The sequence below is a fragment of the Malus domestica genome, chromosome 07, assembly GCF_042453785.1.
Source record: "Malus domestica chromosome 07, GDT2T_hap1".
In the NCBI taxonomy this organism is placed as follows: Eukaryota; Viridiplantae; Streptophyta; class Magnoliopsida; order Rosales; family Rosaceae; genus Malus; species Malus domestica.
In genome coordinates, this window is record NC_091667.1 from 20,423,069 (window position 1) to 20,432,419 (window position 9,351).

Consider the following 9,351-nt stretch of genomic DNA (forward strand, 5'->3'; position numbering starts at 1 on the left):
AGTAATAAATTATGTTTGGCCCTATGGCCCTTTGGCCCTCGGTTGGAGACGATTTTTTGTGACAGGGCTAAAACGAGCCATCTGGCCCTCTGGCCCTCGGTTGGAGACGAAGGCAAATATGGCCCTGTACTGTTCATTAAAATATTAATATCTTGAAGAATCTTGGAGGGCCAGAGGGCTAAAACGAGCCCTCTGGCCAGCCATCGGTTGGAGATGGCCTTAGAGATTATTGTGGGAGAATGATCTCCTTTTATAGAATAGAGTTTCTAGCTTTGCTCTGGCCTTAACACGTGTCATGTTGTGATTGGTCTTTGATATTGATACGTGTCGTCCTGTGATTGGCCTCTTGGTGTTGACATGTGTTGCGCTGTGATTGGCCTCCTGGTTGGAGGGAAACTCTTCTGGGTCTTTAACGGTATAACGTTGACCGGTGCTTGGTAGTTTCGGGATTGGTCAAGTATGGTACAAATAGTTCTTGTTGGCCTAATTAGTATATCCGCGAGATGTACATAGATGTACATAGTGCCTCTTTTAACTTCACTAGTTATAAAATAAATGAACTTATATCTTGAGTTTGTGACTCATAATTCATATTGAAAACCCAGTAACGTTAAGAAAAGTAAATCATACATGTCCATATATGTCATGACTCATGAGTAAATTTTACACTCAAATATGATATATTATAATATTAGATTGTCAACCAAGATCTTAATTTTGTCAAAAATACGTTGTCCAAACGTGAGGTTTTTATTGACTATGTAATATTACAATGTGTTGGACTCTTTGGAAAAAATAACATGTACACACATGATGGGAACTAGTCTTCAATTCTATGATCAATTCGTAGCTTGTTTGGTTAACACAAGCCCTTAAAGAAATTGAGTGGTTTTTAACACAAGCCCTAAGATTGAGGTTTCACAGTAAGCCAATATCAATAGGGGAATAGCTAGTCTAACTCTTTATTCCAACTCTTTATAAGTATATGCAAGGTCTCTTAACTTTTCGATGTGAGACCACATTCTACATTCTCACACGTCTTCTTATGTGTGATGACGCTTAAGCCAAACACATAGACAACACATAATTAAGTGACGTGCATATGTGTAGGCATTGGACTTTACACGTATATCAATCTGCTCTGATATAAAAATATATAATTTCATCATAAAACTAATCGACAATTTAAAAAGTATCCCCAACTTTTCCTAAGTACATACAAAGCTTCTCACGAGAACAATCCACATCCTCATAGCCCCCACATGAAATGGGTATCATATGCAAGCGCCTTAAACTTAAAGTTAATAAGTCATGCAGTTTCAAACCCTAGTTGGGTCCCCATAGTGGCCACCTCTAACAACATAACTGAATTGCGAAGTACATGGAAGACCAAGGTTTGGGAAATCTTTATATGGGAGATGAAAACATGGTCAAAACGCCCAAACAAGGCATCCAAATGCTCCCCTTAACCACCTCTCCCACAAAAATCTCTCCTCCCCTGCCTTTCTTTTCCTTCCAAACTCACTTTCTCATGCAGTTATCAAAATCAGAGATTTTTGCAATTCTGTCGCATCTATCTCTTTTTACTGCATTTTATTTCTCTCATTCCACAAGGTTCATCTCCTATAGAGGATCACCATGGTAAGCATGCCTCATTCTCCTCTCTAGCTACAAGTTTTTTTATTTGTCTGTGAAGATATAGGATGAGGGAGAATCTAACATAATTATGAAAACGCAAACGTGATTAAATCATAAATGTTATCGGATTGAGTTACTAATGTAGTAATCTGTGTTTAATTATCATTTGTTTTCTTAATATTTATGATCATATCAGATTTCGAATCTATCTCTACCTTCGAATTTGATGCTATGGAACTGTTTTCATTTTTTTGGGATACACTAATGTACGGAAATTTCAGGCCTAATTCAACATTTTTTCGAATCTATTTTGCTACCTTGTTTTCCAATCATCATAGTGTTTGGGATGTGTAACACTTTGAGCATGTCTCGCTCGTCAGATAGCATGACATGTTATGTTATTAACTATTCTATGACCGCTGGATAGCCTGACATGCTATGTGGTTAGACTATTTTAATTTTATGATCACATTGTACTTTTCGATGACATTGATGGGTAGGCAAACGCAGCGTCTGGAATGGCTGTGCACGATGATTGTAAGCTCAAATTCTTGGAACTAAAAGCGAAGAGAAATTTCCGATTTATTGTGTTCAAGATCGAGGAGAAGATACAACAGGTGATTGTAGAGAAGCTAGGAGGTCCTGATGAAAGCTACGATGATTTCAGTGCCTCCTTGCCTGCCGATGAGTGCCGCTATGCCGTTTATGATTTTGATTTTACAACCAATGAGAACTGCCAGAAAAGCAAAATATTCTTCATTGCATGGTTAGTAATTATATAAATTGATTATTTTCTTTCAAACAAAAGTATACAAAATTGATTTTAATTAAGTTGCTCGTGTTATTTATGTATGGTTCATTATTTTATTTTTATTTTTTTGTGCATATAACACGACGTAATCAAAGATGTTTTCTTATCAGATGACATACACACACATATATATATATATATATCATGTATATATCTGATAGGCTAAAAGTTAAACTGAACTAATGATTAAGAAGAATCTTGGTATCATTTCACCAGCATAACATGCCAGAGATATCTAATAAGAGAAACTTTCTCTTCAAACACGTGTGCATTGTTGACAATCAAAGTCGTTCAAAGTAAAATAAAACTACTAGAATTGATTAATGCAAGCTATAGACCATTTTATTGGCTTCTTGTGGATGTATATATATAGGGCACCTGATACATCGAGGGTCAGAAGTAAGATGCTTTATGCAAGCTCCAAGGACAGATTCAAGAGGGAGTTGGAAGGCATTCAAGTGGAGTTGCAGGCTACAGATCCTAGTGAGATGAGCTTGGATATCATAAAAGGCCGGGCACTCTAAACATTTCTGTAGAGCATTGATCCATCACTTTGTCATATGATCTATCTTCCAATTTTCCTAGTCGTGTGAGTTATTTTAAATTAATTATTAATTATTTTATTTTTCAGATCAGTTGTGCATTCAGATCTAAAACTTAATTTGATTGATACATTCCTCTGCTGTATTGGTGTAAAACTTAAGTTTATCTTGGGATTTTTCGTATTTGAGACTTGACGAAAATATTGTTAGAATGTGTTTAAAATTTCCTGTCAACTTTAAGGGAGTGTTGTTTAGCCAAAATCAAGGATAAAACCTTATTTGATCCAACAAAGTGAATACTGTCAGTCACTAAATGGTCGTGTGCAAATAACAATAAAACTTTAAGTACTATTAATCAGCAAAGTTACTTTGGATTCTTAAGTTCAAATCTCTTCATTCTAGCCTAGGACATGAAATTACAAGTCATAGCCTATGGAACACATAGAAAATACTACTCTTATCATCTAGTAGTATCACCATTTTTACTATCTCTCTAATAAAGACGGGAGCCACGAACAAGTCGTGAAAAGCACATGATTTATTTTGAAAAATGTGTACAAGTTCATAAGACCGGTAAAAAAATTCCCTATTTAGTGCAAAATCCTTGCTTTTTTGCCCTCCTAATCCCAATCAAGGATAAAAACGCTATCATTAATAATAAATGTTGACAACTAAATGCGGGCAAAGCTGTAATTACAAGGAGATAATGTGGTATTGACAGAATTAGAAGAGCACGAACTACAGATTAAAAGCTCAACATAATATTCTTAGGTTCCGCTAATTTTTCGTCTGTTCAAATAGTCATTCTAACAGATAAAATAAAAGTTTAAAACCAGTAGAGGAACTCTCATCAAGTGCCACAATAAAAAGTTCATGAAAAAAGTTGCGCGGCGGCTGCAGGCAGAAGCATCCACACAACTGGCAGTAGTAAGCAATAGAACCTAAGCATTAACTGCGAGCCTACTACCGACATGTTTCAAGAGGCGAGGATGCGCAGATCGGTCATTTAAAAGCAGCGACGGTGATGCAATGGCCGCTCCTCAGTTGGTTAACACAACGTACTCCATCTATATTACGCCGCTGAAGTGCAGAAGTTATCAATATCTAACCACAATGATATCCTGAAAAACCCTAATTAGTGCGAAATTTACTCGACCATGAAGACTAGTATACTCAGATGACAGGCCACTATTGATTTTCAATATGCACTGACCTTACTATACCATGGCTGAGAATGCCTCAGAATGTGGCGGTTTCAATGGCCAATTACCAAAGGGATGTCTTGTTTTTAGAAATTTTGAGGTCAAATTGTATTCCTGCACCCTTTCCTGCATAAGGTAACCATGTGAAATTAGCTGATGGTTAAAAAAAAGTGTTATCCAGTTATTCACACCTTGCTACAAGTTAATAATGAACCACTTCATCTTCTTTCTCTATTTTCTGGCCGTCCCACAATATAAATATACGTGTAATAGATGCATAAGTAATTCATGAACTTTGTACTTAAAGATGTTGAGCATAATGTGACGTCTACAGATATTTGAAATTATGTAGGACACTCATTTTACTAAACAAGCAATGAAAAATCTTTCGGTTACACGCAAATAAAAAAAATTCCTATATTTTCTATACATATTTTGAAGTACGTTTGTCACTTTAAGCACAAAGACCTCTAACTATTAATGCAAATAAGCCGCTTGTGCAACTTAGCTGGTAGATAATTTACTGTCATGAACATTAGTAATCACATTGTGATAATATTCTTACAACTACGTTATCACCTAGATCAATAAAATGTAATAAAAGGAAATCTGCAAATTGGTATCTGTAGTATTCACCATACCTCGATTTCCTGGTACGAAATCTCATTCACAGGGATTTTGGTAGGGCATTCATGTCTTAGGGACAAGAAAATCTCCAACAGTCGCTTTCTGTCAAACAATGAGACAATATGAAAATGCTAATCAATGGCTTTCTAAATAAAGGTTGTATCATACTTATCACCCTACTTGCATAATAATGACTCAGTAGATGGATAACGTGCCCCTTTGGCAGCGGTTCCTTGCTTTCTTCCAGTGGTTCCAAGAATGACTTCATGCAGACCAGATTTATTCCAACATATCGAATACCTGTGATTTAAAGCATTAGAGCATCATGTACCAAAAACATAAAGCATCACAAAATTAGTACTAACCAAATAATTGCTCAGATTAGATAACAAAATCCCCGCATGTTAAAGTGGTCAAAGCTGTCTCAGAATGCTGAAATTCCTTTGGCGGTGGTGGAGCTGCCCATAGAAGTGGCTGCCAGTAGCATTAGCATACACATGTATGATAACCTTCTCTATAATATCACAGAGTACACATTTCACAGACCTGCTTCACTTGAAAGGGACTCATCAGCTCATTTGATAACGGTAGGATGCGATCATGCAATGCTTTTTTCAAGTAATCAACCACGAGAACGGTTTCTGAGCTGTTAGGGGATTGTCCAATGGTAATGGAAGAAAGGTATACAGGTTTTAGAAAGAATGACAGCAGGGCTCCTGAAATAAGAATATGAAATGACCTCGTCAACTTATTTACAATTACAATTAGTAGTGGCCGGTCAAGCATGCATTTTACAACAAAGTGTCACTATACAGGATTGACTGAATGAATGACTACGTTGGGTACATGATAGATCAAATGACAAACCTTGAACTCCAACAACATTCCAGCGGGCTATCTTGTCAGAGCAACTAACTGATAATGTTGTATCACCACAACCAGGCTTTCTTTGTACTGAGCCAACCAGTTGTGAAGCATCACCTGAAAATGAAGTAACATACAAATGCTCCATGACTCTGAGTCCCGTGTCAAGTGACGATTCTTTTCCAAAAAAGACACAGTGAGAAACAACTATTGAAATACTCAACCCACCACATTAGGGGTAAGAAATGGAAACAAAGTAGAGAATAGTTCTAATTCCACTACCATTAGTCTTTGGCAGAACCTCTTCTGCAATGGAAGTGTTAAGCTCGTACAAAGATGAACCCCGTTCTCTTGGTCCAATAATTTTTGGAGGAGACAACAGTGAACTCGGAGAAGCAACCCCACCTGCAAGAACCATAAACAATTGCAACTGAGGTACCTCCTGACATAAGTTAACAATCTAATTAGAGCAAAAACAAGAGAAAGAAATAAAAAGTACATTTATATGAGCATAAAATTACATGGTAGTTGTGATATGTACAAATGCAAATTCCAATTCTTATTCATTGAGTATTTTCTTTCGCCATCACCATCCGGGCCCAATTCAAAAATAAAGTTTTTGGCATCACCATTTTGAAACTGCTTGCTTCCGTTGTTATCACTTTGCTCACCATAAATTTGAGCAAGAACACTGAATCTGTGCATAGACATAGAGGAACCTAGGTCCACCAAACCCACATATATGAAAAAACACCATACATTACAAACATCAGGTACATATATAGTCAACCAAATATAGTTACGAACAAGGGTAAATGCAGATTCCCCCTAAAAATGGTAACTTTTCAGCTAAGCATACAAAACCAGAAGAACATATTAGCACAATGTTCCACTGTATTCTTATAATCTTACACACAAATAATTTTGATGTATTTCTTGTAACATGAAGCATTTTTCTATAAATTAGCAACTAAACATTAATTAAATATACAAACGAAATTAATATAGTAAAAAATAATAAATTTAAGGAAAAGCAAAAACCTGAGAAAAGCTCTTCGAGCTATAATCTCGGCGTGGGAATCATTGACGACATCGCCGTGGGGACTCCTCAGTGACCGCCCGATGCATTTGGTCCCAGTTCCGAATGCGACGACTTCAAGTTCTGAGGCAATTGAGCATGGTTACTTAAAGCACTGTTTGGTGTCCAGGAAAATGCAGGTAACTTGAATTCGCGAAAAGAAAAGGAGGGGTTTAGGGTAGGACCTTGAGAAGGGGAGGAGACGAGAGAGCGGCCAAGACGGTGACTTCGCGGCCCTGAGGCTTGCCTTTCTTGGGAAGAGAGTTGTAGAGTGACAACACTTTGTCTGAGACCGTACTTGCCCAGTCTGTTTCTGAGGAAGAAGGAGAAGGAGAAGACGGCGTTACGGAGCAGGGCGGCGACGCCATGGTTTGGAAAGTGGCGGATAGGGGGGTCAGTGACTCGGTGATGGACAAGAGAGGCTCCGTTACCAAATTTCTTTCATTGGTTGAGACGGTGTCGTTTCGAACTTGATCTTCTGCCTTTAATAATCTGGTGCGTTTTGCAAGGTAATTGCGGAAAGGTTATAGATAAATTATAATCTGGATTTAATCTTAATAATTCTCATTCGCTCTAATAAATAACTATTTAGTACCGCTATCGGTCATTTTAAAAAAAAAAATTATATATATATATATATGATATCTTGATCCTGATCCTAAAATGTCATGCATTGCACAGAAGATGTATCCCACCCTTCCCCCTATCAAGGTGCACCTCCATTTAGTCCACGTGATTGCAATACATTAACGGAAAGAAATTATGTTTATGCATTTTGCCACGAGTTTAATCCCTATCAATTCTATTTTTCTTAACAACTAATTATTTAATCTATTAAAATTATTGTTCTAAGAGAAAAATGTGGTGTAATAAGTTGTTGTCTTTAATACTATTGATTCTTTATTTAAAAAATAGAAGATAATGCTTGTGTTCCATATGGGAGTACTTACTTGTCCCCTCACGTACAATTAACGAACATTTATTGTCTGATTATCATAATAGAAACTGTTCATTTTCTTTATTATTATCTAAAGATCATATATGCAAAAAATTATTCAATTTGAAAATCTTTTAGTCATTCATATGCAAAAAAAAATAAAAAATTGACGGTTCATCATGAGAATGCTACTTGTTAGCAAAACCGTTTATTGGTTTAACACGTATAGATGACTAACAAAATTATTCAATTTGAAGATCTGTTAGTTATTCTTATGCAAAAACAAATGGACAGTTCACCATGAGGATGCTACTTGTTAGCAAAATCGTTGACTGGTTTAACAAGTATAGATGACTAAACAATCTCCACATTAAATGATTTTTTTTTGTTTGCAAATATGATGCTTAGATGATGATAAAGATAACGGATGGTTTCAATTATGAAATTCGGACAGTAAAGGTTTGTTAATCGTAAGTGGGGGCACAAGCATTAAAAAAAACAGAGTGAATTACTAAGGTGTAAAGAGCCTTCATTATTCTAGCTTGGAATAAAGGCAATATTATAAAAGTCCTCCATCATACTATTGTTGATTTTTCCATTAATTTAATAAAAGAACTGAGAATAAAGGCACCAGTTGAGATACTAGGAAAGATTAAGATGCCACAGAAATAAAGCAATCACAAATTCTCAATATAGGAGAAAAGGTCTTCTGTGACTAAAATTCATATTATATTTAGATGTGTGTGTAATTATGATGGAGTTGTGATGTTCTTTTGACATGTGTAGTCTCTTAAGTTGTTTAAGATACACATTTAATGTTCGACTTTTATCATGAACTCTTTCACTCAAAAATATATAATGGAAATTTTGGGCCACCAAATTCAACTTTCTTCGGTGCAAAACAGCTTTTATGTCGAAATTTGGTTGGAAGTCGACTATTTCGAATAAGACAAAGAAAATTGGTCGACTCGTCGAAAATACAAAGGCAAAGTTGGGTGTAGAATTTGAAACTTTCATGGGTTGCAGTTAGGTGAAAATATTTGGTCTGTGCAAAGTGGGGAAGAAGGAGAGCTCTACAAAGACGGAGAGCGGTTTGGGGGTTTTGATAGAATTGTTAGGTGTGAAAGGTATTTGGTTGTCGTAACCAGTGGCAGAACCAGAAGTTGCTTTTAGGAGGGCCTTTTAAGACATATAAAAAAAATTAGACTAAATTTAGCAATATAATCAATTGTAGAAATATTTAAGGCTTTTTTATTTTAAGAATTGTTATTAGCACTCAAAAAATCTCATTTGGCACTCTAAACTTTCTATAATTAGAAAGAAAAATACACTTGTGAGGAGTGTAGAATAAGATTTTTGGAGTGCTAATAACAGTTCCCTTTATTTTATTTATTGTCATGAAAAAATTATCAAACAAAAGTGATGGAAATTTGGTATTGAGATGATTATCCCATAAGAACATAACTTGTTTACGAGCCTTAAGATCATAACTCAACTATTACAATGAGATTTTCCTTTCAACATAATTGGATCTTTCTCTAAATTATGTAGACCTTATTTTATATGAACTGAACAAAACCAAAAAAAGAAATTAGGTTGTATATGGTAAAACAGAAGGCTAATTATAAGGTTTATAGACCTTGTTTTATGTA

General features: G+C 35.8%; 1 protein-coding gene and 1 pseudogene across 2 annotated transcripts; one reads left to right on the top strand and one right to left on the bottom strand.

Annotated features, from left to right (window-relative positions):
* Positions 1 to 1,501: 1,501 nt before the first annotated feature.
* On the top strand, positions 1,502 to 3,214 carry LOC103439258 (actin-depolymerizing factor 1). 2 transcript variants are annotated; one of them, XM_029105707.2, is made up of 3 exons: positions 1,502 to 1,641; positions 2,139 to 2,404; positions 2,823 to 3,214. In XM_029105707.2, the coding sequence occupies exons 1-3, from the start codon at positions 1,639 to 1,641 to the stop codon at positions 2,971 to 2,973; spliced, it is 420 nt and encodes a 139-aa protein (XP_028961540.1). In that variant the 5' UTR covers positions 1,502 to 1,638; the 3' UTR covers positions 2,974 to 3,214. The 2 variants fall into 2 exon arrangements, with proteins under 2 accessions (XP_028961540.1, XP_028961541.1); XM_029105708.2 differs by having other exon boundaries at positions 1,521 to 1,641; positions 2,149 to 2,404.
* Positions 3,215 to 3,642: 428 nt separating this feature from the next.
* LOC103439277 (tRNA-specific adenosine deaminase TAD1-like) lies at positions 3,643 to 7,257 on the bottom strand (annotated as a pseudogene).
* Between the last annotated feature and the right edge of the window lie 2,094 nt (positions 7,258 to 9,351).

Coding starts and splice junctions, on each gene's coding strand:
- LOC103439258 (XM_029105707.2), top strand. Junction 2,405..2,822: donor AAAATATTCTTCATTGCATG/GTTAGTAATTAT, acceptor GTATATATATAG/GGCACCTGATACATCGAGGG.